Below are 14,329 nucleotides of genomic sequence, written 5' to 3'. Positions count from 1 at the left end.
AGGAACCAGCAATTCCGACTTCTTCATCGATTTATGTGGAGGAAGAGTCTAGCTCACTCAGCTGCCGCTGTCTAGCGTCTGGCCGCACTAATGCTCCCTCCATACGGCAATGGCCATGCCTTGTTTCTCGCGTGTCGATTCTGACTGCTAATAAGTGCTTTTCCAAGTACGCTGCATTTTACTCTCCATCAGTATGCAGGCAATTGGTAGTTCCCAGCCCTCGAGCTGCACCTGTCTCTGTACGTCTCTTTTGTCATACTGTTTCTAGCTTGCCAGAATATGCAAACCGGAACCTACTTTCCTTATGATCCCTAACTCGTACTACAAGTGTCATATCATCCCATCAATGAAGTCGCCGTTCCGCCAGACATGAAGGTGCAGCGTCATGCAGTTCTCGTCTCACCGCCACGTGTCGTAGCAGAGGCATCCCCAACCTCAGCTTGCCCCGGCCTCTGATCGTTGACAACAGGGTCCCTTTGTCCCCTCCTCTCAGGCCTCTCCTTGGTATGAAGGCACAGCGAAAGGTCATACAATTTACCAGTCTCGCAGCGCACTTAGTTGCTCACAGCCAATGCCGCCTGGGAGATCGGCCTCGCGAAAACTTACCCCAAATATGTCCGGTTGGCAATACCGATGCAATCGAGTCAACGACGATGCCAATGCAAGACGCAAGTTGTGGAAATACACGAACACGACCAACCTTAAAACCTCCCCCGAGTGACATGTAAGCAGTATGTAGTTCATATAGACGAACGACATTCTGCCGATCTCATTGCCTAGACGGTGCACATGCGGGACGTGGATATGGTTAGCCCGGTCGCATACAAAGTTGCACCGCCGGACCCTTGAGGAACATGTCCACGTATTGGACGATTTGAAATAACGAACCAGCCCCCCAGCCTTGCCACCTGCAATGCAATCAGCAAGACATTCAATCGTGACACAGCATTGATAAGTAAGTAAACATATATGTTTAATCTAGAGAGGCTTGTGATACTGGTTTGTCGTAGCTGGCCGCCATGCAGTTCGCATACAAGTATGCGAAGCGAGCGACATATCGAATCTGTACCTCGCTGGCCTACATCCCGTTCCGACTGGTCGATCAAGTCGCCAGCCGCTGGATTTGCTTGTGGCTTGCGGCTTTCAACCCCCCTGTCCACAGGTTCCCCAAGTCACACCGACACGAGACATGGGAAACAAGTTTATGTTGTCGGACCAATTGTAACCATCTGCCATGCAGTACAGAGTAGATAGGGAGATTGGAGATGAATGTATGAACTAGATAGGCCCAAGATACATCTGCCTGACTCAATCTCAAGGCAATACAAGTATCACTTCTATCAATAAATTTTTTTTATCAAGCTACTTCGTTGACGACGCGCACCTAGGTCAGGCAATGAATACTTTCACTGACTGGCTTGTCCATTATGATGTCTCTAATCTATCAGCGCCCCTGGTTTCGGAGCGGTCCAGACCAAAAACGATCGTGTACCTGGCTGGGTAGTGTAGCGCCCCAACTAACCGTTACCGGTCCGCAGTTTCTGGCGAATGGGCGGGCGCAACAGTAAACGGTTCCTGCGATGCGGTCTGTACTACATAGCATACAAAATTATAAGGGAACGCTGCAGAATATTCAACAGTTCCCGAAAAAAAAAAATACCAAATTTTAGACACGCATACCTTTTTTTTTTTTAAAATGTGCTTACTAGCAGTCAGATTCAAGACACGGAGAGGTCCTTTTTCATCTTTTTTCGTGACGTTTCGCGGGAGGAAAACCAGTGCTCTGGAGGGTGAGATGGAATCATTCACAAGTCCGTCTGACTGACAATCTCACCGTCCTCTGATTCTGTGCCATGGGCGGACATTGTACTTCCGGAACGGTGAAGAGCCAAACCACACACTGGATTACTGACTGATGAGAACCTTCTTTTCTCTCTCGGAGAAGTACCTGAAAACAGTTGACCTTGCTTATGGTCATGCACCGGCCTTGAAGTTTGCTGTTGGCTGGCTGTGTGCCCTTGCAAATTGCTGTGCAAAAAAAAAGTCACTAAACTCTACATGTATGACAAGCCGCCAACCCGCGTGCCTGATCCCTGGCCACGAAACCGCTGCTTTGTACACCATGTAGCCATGACCGGCCTACCTAGCTTAGCTCGCTGGTGAAAGAAAACGATGTCGGAATAAAAAGAAAGAAGAAAAGCTCTTGACAGCGCCGCTTCCATGGACCATGACAGGACGGCATACTTTTTGGCCTGTTTACCTCGTGACAGTAGGAATGCCAATAACGGCTGGCATATTCGGCCATGCTGCTTTAAACTCAGGGTGTTGTATGTGTGCCTCTAATTTACCCTCCAATTCACATCGAGAGATACTTTCTATGTATGTCTTTTCACTGCCACGCGGAGTCACTGCCTAGATATACCAGCATGGAACTGGGCATTCCTATGATCTGGTGTTCATATTACAGCTCCGAGCGGGGATTAAAAAAGGTTAACTCACGGGCGAAAATGTACAATATGCTCAGATATACCATGCGAGTGTCAAATAGTATCATCCTTTGCCTCGTGAAAAGGTGACCTTTCTACTAGGTTAGGATCTTTACGTGGCTGGGCCATAACAATCCATGGCCACGAAGTTGTCTTTTTTTTTTTTCCCCTTCCCCTTCCCTCCCCCGGATCTTAGATAGAACAGCAGCAGGTTTGATTGATCATGTAGGCTCATCGAGATTTAAGTCACTTGAATAGACCTTGAGGAAGGGTGCATGGTAACCTTTTGTCTGGTCTCCCAGCAAACGTAGTCTCAGTCCCCAAGAAGGGTATCTCTTTTCAACATTGGCACTTCAAAAAATTAAAGAAAATACTACTTTTTTAAATAATAAGTACAATCTTTTTATTGTAAATAATCTACATTTAATTTTGTAGATTTCTTTTATTTTCTCTTTAGTTTAGAGATTAAATAAACCCAAGAACATGGCCGCCATCAATGGGTCCTGGTGAATGCACTCATGGTACCTTACTGAGCTGCGTGTTAGTACTGCATGTTAAAAGCGGCGCTGACGCTAGCCCTGGTTGGCCGAAAACCGCTGCCATGGAGTCTGGACAATGACACCGCAGTTGTGGCAGGGCGCTGAAGGACGGGGAAAAAAAATTTAAAATAAAAATAAAAGTGGCTACAGCAGAAATGTCCGTCTGTCGATCATGTGTCTTGGAAACCTTGTTCACAAAATACACCATTGGCCACTGCTGGTCTGAGGCAACCGTATAAATAAGCTGCAGTCCATATACTTTGTAGGAGCCGCACAAAAACAAGGCCCACCAAACCATACCATACCATACATGTGCCTCGATTGCTCCTTTGTTACTTCAACGAGACTTTTCACAGACACTGGACCTGCCTCAACTCCTGGGCCGGATCGAATTTTGCCCGATTCCCACAGCTCTGCGCCCAGGAACGAATAGATATCTTGCTTGATGGGTGGTCATTCTTGTTCAGCTGGACGGACCTCATCTTTCTGACACACCTACTTACACATCAATCTGACTGCCCCGGCACGGCTGGTCGGTTGGAGCCTGGAGCAGGTGGTTTTAAATCTTACCAACCTAGAAGCGAAAGCGCCAATCAAAACGAGATATTACCGACTATTCAGCTTCAGCCTCGCATAGTCATCGCCCACACCCAAGCCTTATTACAGACTCAGAGCTCGAGCTTCTTATTGGTTGCAGGAACAAGTATGTTTTGGACATGTGAGTGATGCCTGATCTTACTTGCTTCCCCCGTACATGAATTTGTGCACATAGCCTACGCCGCACCGTTGCAATTGCCCCGGGCAATAGGTAGGCGGGCTAGGACCCCAATCCTCCAGTCCCTTGCTTGTATACCTAAACACACCCCCAGGTTTCAGAGGGTGCAGGCAGGTCTCTGAAGGTCTTTGAAGCGGGCGGATAGAGCATGTGTTGGTCGCTTCTCAGTGAGCTTGCTACTGTTACTGTTACTAGTAGCCTGGTTTTTCTCTCTTTCTTGGCCCATCCCTTGTGGTCATAACATGAATCATATCAGTCATGACACAGGGAAGGCGCAGCCCCCTTCTGGTACCTCCTACAATAGATTGGCTAGGTTACGGCTTCCCTCAACGTTCATTCGGTGCAGCCTCTCGCCCATTGAATGATGCTGATGCTGATGCTGGACTGGATCTTTTGTTCTGTCTTACACTTGAGGCTCCTTTGCACCTGCCACCCTTCCATCTTGTCTGGCTGACTGCCTGCCCTCCCTGCCTGCACTTCTTACCTTACCCATGTGTAGAGCGGCTGGCTGCTTGATGTCATCCTTTCTTGCCCTTTGGCCTTGATTCTTCACTGAATCGCGTCTTTTCCCATGTCTTTCCTCTGTGTCCATCTTTTCAGTTTCCCACCGTCAATTGCCGTCCGTTTCTCAACCCATTGTCACCAGACAAGCGGCTCACGATCCACACTTTCAGTGGAATTTGGAACCCTGTAGCCGTCTTCTTTTTTTTTCACACTCCTCTTCTTTTCATCTCTGAGACACGTTCCATTCTGATTCCAGTCAAATTAACAGACGAAGTTGCGGATATAAGGTCATCTCACTCCCACGCCTCGTTCAGTATTGAACCAATTGGGTCTTCACCGCTCAGCCTTCAGCCTCACTAACCAAAAAGGACCATCCATGTCTCGCAACTTTCCGGCATAAGCATGTCACCATCACCCCCGGACTGGCTGCTGATCAGCCTACACTATGCATTTCCGACTGCCGTCTTCGTATACTTCTCCATTGCGACCAGCGTGGCAGTTTGCACCTTGCAGACCTCATCTACATCACCCAAAGTCAAGCATACTCGTCCAAAGGTTATTGTTTATCTTCTGCTCCTTTTTGTGCTCCTGTACCTTGGCCAGCTCCTTCTCAAGGTCATACAGACATTTCTGGGCTCAGCATGGCCAGCTCAGGACACTGTCGTCGGTATTTTGTCTTGTATCTTGGTTTTTGGTATCGAGCAAAGCGCTCTTGGTGACGGCACAGATGTGGTCTGGTATCCGTATATTGGATCATGGCTCATCGCCGCCGTCTCCGAGCCGGTCATTGCTGTGCTCTCCATCCTCGATCAACGCAAGCAATCTCAGACCTCGGGAACCCCCCTGCCCCACGTCACGCTGTCCTTTGAAATGATGATTGTTTCTGTCCGCTACATATCTCTCCTTGCTGTCATCTTCATCTACTTTATTGGTCGTTACAAACCAAAACAAGAAAGCAAGGACGAAGAGACGAGTCCGCTCCTACCAAAGCCCGGACCGGAAAATGGCACTTTGGATGCAGACGATAGTGGTTATGGAACTTCCGATAACTCGGAGAATAACACAGATGCAACAAACTCACCAACAGACCCTGAGTCACCTTGGGAACGTCGCCAACGCCTAGCCAAGGAGCAGATGGAGAAGCGTCTTCAGAGTGAGGGCAGTTGGATCGCATATGCCAAGGGTTTCCTCATCTTCCTTCCATATATCTGGCCGTTTCACAACCGTCGTCTACAAGTATACGCCGGCTTGGTTGGTGTCTGTCTCATCGCTGGCAATGCCCTCAACGTCCTCATTCCGCGCCAAATGGGAATAATCCTTGACGCTTTGAACGGCACTTCGGATCGCAATCCATGGATCGAGGTGATCGTTTTCGCTGCACTACGCCTTGCCGCATCAGAAGCTGGCATCAACCTAATTCGATCAATGTTGTGGTTGCCCGTTGAGTACTATGGTGAGGAGGCCATACAGGTAGCAGCCTACAACCATGTGATGAATCTTTCGGCAGATTTCCACGATTCTAAGAGTTCGTCGGATCTGATTGTCGCCATATCCCACGGAACAGCATTGACCCGCATGCTGGAGTCTATCTGTTTCGAGGCCATTCCCATGTTGATTGATCTTGTCGTGGCTTTCATCTACTTGTCTGTCAAGTTTGGACCTTATGAGGGTTTCATCACGATAATGACTGGAGTCGCCTTCATTCAGGCCGCCGCACATCTGATAGCTCGATTTAAGGAAAAGAGAAGGAAGATGGTGAAGACGTAAGTGATCAACAAATTTTCGCAGCTTGTTCGTTTTCATCAAGAGACAAATGCTAGCCTACTTCCAATGTATCAATAACTCATTTGTCCATATAATTTTACTGACTGATGCGCAGCTTTTTTGAGGAGCACTACATCAAACAAGCCGGTATTCAAGGATGGCACACTGTCAGTGCATTCAACCAGATTCCATACGAGGAGGATCGCTACAAGAAGGCCATTAGCTCGGAAATGTCAGCAATGAAGGGACTCTATGCAGGATATCTCATCGGCCACGCGTTCCAGTATCTCATTTTGCTTTGCGGTCTCATCGCTGGTGCCTTCCTTGCCGTTTACCAGGTGACCCATGGGCAGAGCACCGCTGGCGATTTCGTCATGCTGCTTACCTACTGGGGACAACTTACAGCGCCGCTACGATTCTTCTCAAATCTTGGCAGAAGCATCAGCCAGGATCTGGTCGGTGCTGAGAGGCTTTTGGGCGTCATGTTGGAAAAGCCAACTATTGTTGACAAACCAGACGCCGCCCCTCTCAAACTGGATGGGGCAAGGGTTGAGTTCCACGACGTTGGTTTTAGCTACGACAAGAAGAAGGACATCTTGAAGGGCGTTAATCTGACAGTGCCCCCGGGGAAGACGGCAGCTTTCGTAGGAGCTACAGGCGCAGGCAAGAGTACTATTCTGAGGCTCCTGGATCGCTTTTATGAAGTCAGCGACGGCTCAATCTTGATAGATGGCCAAGACATACGCGATGTTCAACTGGCAAGGTATTTCCCCCATTATGCCGCACCAGGCTTTGTTCAAGCTCATTCTAATCATGATTTAGTCTTCGCGAGAGTATAGGAATCGTGCCTCAAGCACCAATCCTCTTTGATGATACTATCATGAACAACATCAGATATGCTCGACTCAACGCATCGGATGACGAGGTATTCGAGGCGTGCAAGGCTGCTGCTATCCATGATCACCTCATGAGTTTCAGTGAGGGCTACCAGACTCGGGTTGGAGAGAGAGGAGTGTATGTGAATCCTTTTTTCTTTTTCTTTTTGTTTTTGAAAAACTCAAGACTGTGGGACTAACACGGAAGAAGCAAAATTTCCGGCGGTGAACTGCAGCGCATCGCCATTGCTAGGGCTATACTCAAGAGACCCGATCTCGTCTTGCTGGATGAAGCGACGAGTTCCGTTGACACTGAGACTGAGCAGAAGATCCAGGAAGGTCTGAAGGCCCTCTGTGAGGCCCGGACCACTTTTATCGTTGCGTAAGTTCCTGTTGTTGCTTTTCAGCCAAACTTGCTAAGATATTCCAGTCACCGATTGTCTACCGTCATGAATGCGGACATTATTTTCGTCGTATCAGGAGGCGGAATCGTCGAGCAAGGTACTCATGAAGAGCTGCTGGAGAAGCATGGAAAGTATTCGGAGCTTTGGTCAAAACAGATCTTTGTCAAGCCCAAGGAATCTCAGGATATCGAGGACACAAGCGACGACGATACTTCTGTAACAGAGCGTGGTGAGGATTCATCTGACGACCGTTTGACAAAGAAATCCTCGTCTCGCTCCGAAAAAAGCAATTCTGCGAACGAAACGGAAAAGGATGCAGTTAGTGTCAGCTCAGAAGAGGCCTCGACATCGTCCACGGACCGAAAGAAAGCCATGCAAAACACCAAGCTCGTCACGACGCCCGCGAAGACTCCAAATGGACACAAGAAAGAGGTAGATCAGTCGAAGAATCCCTGATTTTTTGACTGAACTAATCTCTTTCGCAGGGTTCTAGATTGAATCCTGGTGCTCCCGAATTCACGCCTCGTTCCACAGCTGTTGATGGAAACTGTGTTACAGGCAACACCGAGGAGTTGGGCACACCCACCAATGCATCCAAGGAGGATATCCAGCCTGGACGAAGCGATTGGGCCGACGATGTTGAAGCTCACACGTTGCCAACGGATATCACATCAGAGCATGGCTCCATATTGAATAATGAGAACAAAAAGCCAGGAAATGAAAGCCCTACTGCAGCCATGGCGGTAACTGCATATCGTCATTTCGAGCCGCAGTCCTCCAATCGATCAGCCTCAGACCCCGTCCCCGCAACTACGCCTGCTGGAAAGTCATATCCGTCCATCTCGACAAATTCGACCACCAGAGAAGCGGAAAGCGTTAGCAGCAATGTGCTCCAGAACAAGGCGAACGATGCCGGTCGCCCAACTCAAAGGGGCAGAGGTAGAGGTGGACGATACCGTGGCAGTCGCAACCACGGCACTTCTAAGCGTAACAAAACTAATCGCAGTACCTCGGGTCCCTCAAAAACTGACAAGTAGTCACGGTTCTCGTTAACTCTTACCCTAAGCATCAATACTTACGATTTCATATTCGGTCCCATAATCGTCATGCATATCCATCTTACTAAGATCCATGTACAAACATGCTTGCTGGTCGCGAGAGGTAGTACTTGTAAGGCTTGCTTTGGCTTTTTTGGAGGAAAGACTTCATACAAAGCATTATCTTATTTATTGGTTTGTGGTCTTTTCTCGAGGTGCATAGAGGAATCATATTGTTCTGTCGCTCCAACCATGTTCAAGCTATCCGATAATAATTGCGCCTGGTAGGGGAAAAAGAAAATGACGAGTGTACAGAGTTATATGAACCACGGGCGGCCAATTTAGCGCTTTATCGTATCGTATCGCAACCAAATATATCACATCTTTCTTACCGCTTTCATGTCGTCTGACTTGTCTGATTATGACGCAGCCAGGTCGAGGTCAGTCACCCAACCTTTAATACTTTTGGCTTCCTCCAAACTCAGTGTGATTTTGAAATGAATTTTCAGAGCTTCTAGGCGCTCCGCCTCTGTTCCATAATCGGCAAGAGTTTGTGTTTTGCCACCAAGATTCTCCTTGACAGTACCGTTCACCAACATGCGCTTCCCGTATACTTCCAATTCACCTTGCTTACTGCCCTCTTTTTGGCGCGCGAGGAACCTGACGACGAGCACAGTTCTCGTCTGATGGGAGTCTGGGCACGTACTCGTCCAGTAGTTGACAACGTTCCAGTCGGCAGCCATGAATTCAATCTCGGTAAAGCCATAGTATGAGTTCCACTCCCTGTTCTGACCATTGCGATATTGATAAACCCACATCTTTGCTTCTTCTGCGCGATGAGCTTGCGATGGGGCCCAGTCGCGAATGAGGCGCACCTCTTGGGTCCCAAGATTGCGGTGAACGAAACCATCAGTCAGCGGTAAAGGTGCAGTAGGCCCGTCCCCGCCAAAGGCAACATCGACGGCATAACGGTCACCATCAGGTAGCGTGACAATATTGACAATGTGACACCAGCCCGGATATTGCCCGCCGGGAACGCCGTCGATGCGGGGCCGCGTCCGGGCGCCAGCCGTGTAAGCCTCGAAGCCGAGGCCGCGGAGCAGGTGGTTGTACAGGATGGCCAGCTCCATGCAGTAACCCCCGCGTCCGCGCGCGTCAGTCACAATCTTCCGAAAGAGCGTTTGCGGGTCCAGGTCAACCCGGTGCTTGGGATTGTAGTGGATGGAGAGGTTCTCATATGGGCAGGTTGCCAACATGTGTGTGTGTAGTGATTGGAGGAGATCCAGCGAGGGTGCGGCACCATGGAGATGAGGCGGTAGTTGAATGTGGGAAAGGAGTTGAGAGATTTGGGATGATGACAGGCAGCCTGAAGGCGCCGGTGGTGTAATGAGCGTAGACATTTTTTTTTTTGTTTCAGTTGAACAGAGTGAATAACGTTGATGAGGATTTATTGTACGCTGCCGGAGCTGTGTTTATCTCTACTTACATGGTGGGCTATGACGAGACCTTGGTGCTGAGATGAACGAATATATACATGTTGCTGGCCATGCGCAACTGTGACTGAGGAGTCGTTATGTGATTCAGTCATCACCGTGAACTGGCGGTACAAACTTCCCGATCCCTGGAAAACGGCTAACTGACTCATCACAGCGGCCGATACCAGCCCGACTATCAACAATTCCTGAGCGCGTCGTGAGGTAGAGGTGACTGCTGCTAACGTCAAGTATATGTGTCAAGTTGCACGTTTCTTAGTGCTTGGGTAGTTTATGTGGAAGATGGAAACATGAACAAGTCATAGTGTAGAGTACCTGTACACTGTGTATCAATGTAATCACTATACTCCATTGCCTGATGTATGTATTCGGTTGCGTGGGGATTGTTGCTTGCGTTTTCCGGTATATGATGTGGGACCGGGATGCCCGAACAATTAAGTGATAGGTTTTGTGTACTCCTATGCGAACCTACACATGTAATGGTAGCTTTTTCTTGTACATTTCAATATGATGTCTTGATTCAAAGCAATCCAAGTTTGAAATTTCAATCAAATAAAGAAAACGTGACGCTCGACATGTACTAATAAGTGATTCAACCAAAGTCGATTTTGTTTACCCCGCCACTTCTCTAATGTGACTTTCTGCCCCTCGGACCCTTGAGGCAAGTTTTCACCGCCCGTGGGAGTGCAGGGACTAGTTTAGGTACTAGTTGTGGCGGCGGGGTTAGCAAGCACAATCCATGTCTCTGGTCCTGGTCCCTCCCATTCATTCATGGTACGTTCCAGAAGTGCTGCCGTGTAGCGAACTTCGAACTTGACAAGTTGGGTTGTTACCATATATATTAACGTGCTTCCTAAGTTTTCGCCCTCAGCACCATCTCGCTTTTTTTTCTTGCTGTAGAATCCATTCCTTTTAGAAAACTGCGCCAGATACCAAAAATGGTAAGTACACTTACTGCCAGATATTAACCACTGAACCACCAGGAACCGAATTCGCTGATCGCATTCTCAGGCTACCACATCCAAGCAACGTCTCGCACTTGCGATTTGCGACTTCCTCACCACCTCGGTGGAAGATGGCACCCTGACCGCCGACGACAAGGACTCGATCGATGTCGCTATCAACTGTATCGCCGAGTCCTTCAAGGTTGATCCTAATGACCGCGCCGCTGTCACCGAGGCTGTCGGCACCCAAAACCTCCTCAAGATCTACGGCGTCTACGAGAAGCTCCAGAGCGCCTCCAAGCCCTCTGCCTCCCCCAGCATTCCCACTGCTGCCGATACCAGCTCGTCAAGCACCACCACGGCTCCTTCCGAAGACGACAATAAGAAGGCCGAGAGCCTGAAGGGTGATGGCAACCGGGCCATGGCTGCCAAGGACTACCCCAAGGCCATTGACCTCTACAGCCAGGCCCTTGCCCTTCACCCCGGCAATGCCATTTTCCTGTCAAACCGTGCTGCTGCTCACTCGGCAGCCCGCGACCACGAGTCCGCCCGCGCCGACGCCGAGGCGGCCGTTGCCGTCGACCCCAAGTACACCAAGGCTTGGTCCCGACTCGGCCTTGCTCGCTTCGCCCTCGGCGACGCCAAGGGCAGCATGGAGGCTTACCAGCAGGGTATCGAGCACGAGGGCAACGGTGGCTCTGATGCCATGAAGAAGGGCTTCGAAACCGCCAAGAAGCGCGTCGAGGAACTCGAGGGTGAGGGCGCCAGCAGCCCCCGTGGCGGAGCCGGCGGAGCACCAGACTTTAGCAGCTTGGCTAGCATGCTGGGTGGTGGTGGAGGTGCCGGAGGTGCTGGCGGCGGCATGCCTGACTTGGCCGGTATCATGAACAACCCCATGTTTGCTCAGATGGCACAAAACCTCATGTCCAACCCTGAGATGATGAACAACATTCTGCAGAACCCCAGACTCCGTCAGATGGCTGAGCAGTTTGGTGGTGGTGGTGGTGGCGCCGGCGGCGGCGGTGGCATGCCTGATATGGCCAGCTTGATGAACGACCCTAGCATTGCCGAGATGGCCCGCAACTTTATGGGAGGCAACGGAGGAGGGGCTGGCAACGGAGCCGGCAGGTAATCTTTTGAATTGGTTCAATTTGACTTGTAATAAGAGATTGCATGGAGCTTGGACTTGGGCATGATCACTGAATAGACTCATGGGTAATGCGATGGTAATGAAGAACATGAGAAAATTTTCGACTTTGCTACGAATAATTATTTTATTTTGTGAAGCTTGTCGTGCTTGTGGTAGCTTGACAAACGTGTCGATATACGTCGGGAGCTGACATAGCTAAGCAAAATTTTATTTTTTATCCCAAGGAAGGTTGACGGCGATATGAAGGAAATTTATATCGACCAGGGCTTGCTGGCTACGAGCGACAATACCGACGACCACTAAATGCATCGAAAGACGACATGGGCTTGACATTATACCTTTGACTGCGCAATCGAGACTGCCAGTTCCGGTACAACTTTCCCATCACGTACCACCTCACCAGTCTCGGAGGTTGACTGTGCATCCGTGGCCGAGCCAACCTCTTCTTGTGCACTTTCCCTGCTCAGCCTACGCCAATGTTAGCCCAAGGACCACATCCAACTTTGTTGGCCGCATCGACTCACCTTTTCTTGTACAAAATGACGGCCGTGATAAAACCTGCCCAGAGCAGAAAATAAAAGACCAACGTCACTGGCCACCCAACACGCCATCGGGGTGCCCCGTTGGCTCCAGCAGTCGGGAACAGCAGCAAGGGCACCCAGATGTTGAAGGAGTATCCAAACGTCATCATGGATCCCTGGTTTCAGCATGTTAGCAGCGCGAACAGGGCGCTAGTTTGCAGAATTTGAATATATTCAAAGTCTTACCAATATAAGCGCTCTTTCCTCTGCATCATTTTTGACAATGGTGTTGACTGTCGAATACAAAATCGGGCTGAGACAGCCAGAGAAGCCAAACAGATACCAGGCCGCGAACCTATGTTGATATTGTGTCAGCAATAAGTCAACAGTGAAGAAGAAAAGATCCAGTGAGCGGGTGTCTTACTTGAGCCCCGTCGGAATGGACCATATGGTCATGCAGATGGTAGAAAAGATAACTGCCCCCGAAGCAATGCTGTAGATGACCCAAGAGGGGTAGATTGACGCCAGAGTAGTCCCAAGCCACGACGCCAGAATCGTAATGGCATTAATTACGGTGGGAAGTTGGTTGATCTTGACCACGCTGTAACCTTCTGCCTTGAGCCACAAGTTCATGTATTGACTGGGGTAACTCGAGATGATCATGCAGCTTCACAATGCAGGCTTAGCTTCTTGTTTCCCCGTTTGAAAAGCCTCAGCTTTGGAAACACTTACATGTAACAAAAGACAAAGAGCCAAATATGCCATCGAGAAAGACTTCGCTTGAATACTTGCAAGTCGAGCTTGCCTGCTCGGGTTACCTTGGCCCTCTCGAGTCGCTTCTTGGCGAGGCTGATCTCGCCATCCGAAAAGAAAAAGGCCTTGGGTGAGTCTGGGATGCCGGGAAACAATAAAAAGCCCGACAGCGCTACGGGAATGGTAATGATTCCATCAATGATGAAGAGCCATCTAGCATTGAAAGTTGTCAGTCTTCCAATGTATTTCTTACTCAGATTGGTATTTGGGGAAAGACTCACCGCCAGCCCGGCATGCCGCCGACTCCCGAGAGATTTGTATACGCAGCCGCCTGGAGATACCCGCTGATCATGGATCCCAGTGGGTTGCAGACGAACCACGCGCCGGCTCTCTTGAACAGCTCCGGACCGCTATACCAAGAGCCTGTTGAGTAGATTTAGCAAATACTTTCCGAGCAAATAGCAACACGAAGTGATACAGTGGATCATCAAACTCACCTAGGATAAAGTGCGTGCCAGCAAATACCGGTGCCTCGAGAGCACCAATGAAGAAACGGGCAACGTAGAGCTGCGTCACATTTGTAGCCCTGCTCTGGGCAAAGGTGATGACTCCCCAGACAACCTCTAGACAAGGGAGTAACCAGCGGGCTCTGGGCAAGAAGAAAATCATGGTCAGCATATCAATTGTCAATTTCCAATGATTGACAATCCTGAAAATTCTACTCACAATTTTGGCCGGGAGATCAAAAGCAGAAATGGGACCTGGAAGATGACGTATGCCGTGTAGTAACAGACGTTGAAATAGTTGAGCTCATTGCCGTATAGCTGAAATTCTTCCTTCAGGCCGCTGGTATAGGCATTGCTGATGTTCGTTTGGTCTTTATGGCTAATCATTAGCCGATGGTTCTTGATGTCTTTAAGCACGACTCGGAGAATAATTACCCAGATATTTGCAAAAGACTAGTCATGATGTTAGTAAACAGTTTGTTGGATCGTACGACTACCATGCTCAACACTTACAGCATAAACAGGAGAAAACGAGAATCGACAGATCGAGCTTGAAGAGAAGTCTGTCTTGTTAGAAC

At 49.3% G+C, this 14,329-nt stretch overlaps 4 protein-coding genes across 4 annotated transcripts; 2 read left to right on the top strand and 2 right to left on the bottom strand.

The window, feature by feature from the left end:
• Positions 1-4,706: 4,706 nt before the first annotated feature.
• On the top strand, positions 4,707-8,384 carry PFICI_01137 (uncharacterized protein; the record flags this gene model as incomplete). The annotated part of the gene is made up of 6 exons (XM_007829718.1): positions 4,707-6,067; positions 6,184-6,831; positions 6,891-7,082; positions 7,155-7,325; positions 7,374-7,779; positions 7,833-8,384. 6 exons carry the CDS (start codon positions 4,707-4,709, stop codon positions 8,382-8,384), a joined length of 3,330 nt encoding a protein of 1,109 aa, XP_007827909.1.
• A 419-nt stretch (positions 8,385-8,803) lies between these two features.
• PFICI_01136 (uncharacterized protein) lies at positions 8,804-9,784 on the bottom strand (the record flags this gene model as incomplete). The annotated part of the gene is made up of 1 exon (XM_007829717.1): positions 8,804-9,784. One exon carries the CDS (start codon positions 9,782-9,784, stop codon positions 8,804-8,806), a length of 981 nt encoding a protein of 326 aa, XP_007827908.1.
• A 1,031-nt stretch (positions 9,785-10,815) lies between these two features.
• PFICI_01135 (uncharacterized protein) lies at positions 10,816-11,953 on the top strand (the record flags this gene model as incomplete). Its single annotated transcript, XM_007829716.1, has 2 exons — positions 10,816-10,818; positions 10,889-11,953. 2 exons carry the CDS (start codon positions 10,816-10,818, stop codon positions 11,951-11,953), a joined length of 1,068 nt encoding a protein of 355 aa, XP_007827907.1.
• Positions 11,954-12,303: 350 nt separating this feature from the next.
• PFICI_01134 (uncharacterized protein) lies at positions 12,304-14,138 on the bottom strand (the record flags this gene model as incomplete). Its single annotated transcript, XM_007829715.1, has 8 exons — positions 12,304-12,439; positions 12,496-12,668; positions 12,739-12,847; positions 12,917-13,159; positions 13,225-13,458; positions 13,527-13,668; positions 13,743-13,894; positions 13,972-14,138. The coding sequence occupies 8 exons, from the start codon at positions 14,136-14,138 to the stop codon at positions 12,304-12,306; spliced, it is 1,356 nt and encodes a 451-aa protein (XP_007827906.1).
• Positions 14,139-14,329: the final 191 nt, after the last annotated feature.

This window comes from Pestalotiopsis fici (assembly GCF_000516985.1).
Source record: "Pestalotiopsis fici W106-1 unplaced genomic scaffold PFICI_Scf_1, whole genome shotgun sequence".
Taxonomy (NCBI): Eukaryota; Fungi; Ascomycota; class Sordariomycetes; order Amphisphaeriales; family Sporocadaceae; genus Pestalotiopsis; species Pestalotiopsis fici.
Note: the sequence above shows the minus strand (reverse complement) of the source record. Positions and strands in the feature narration are given on the sequence as shown.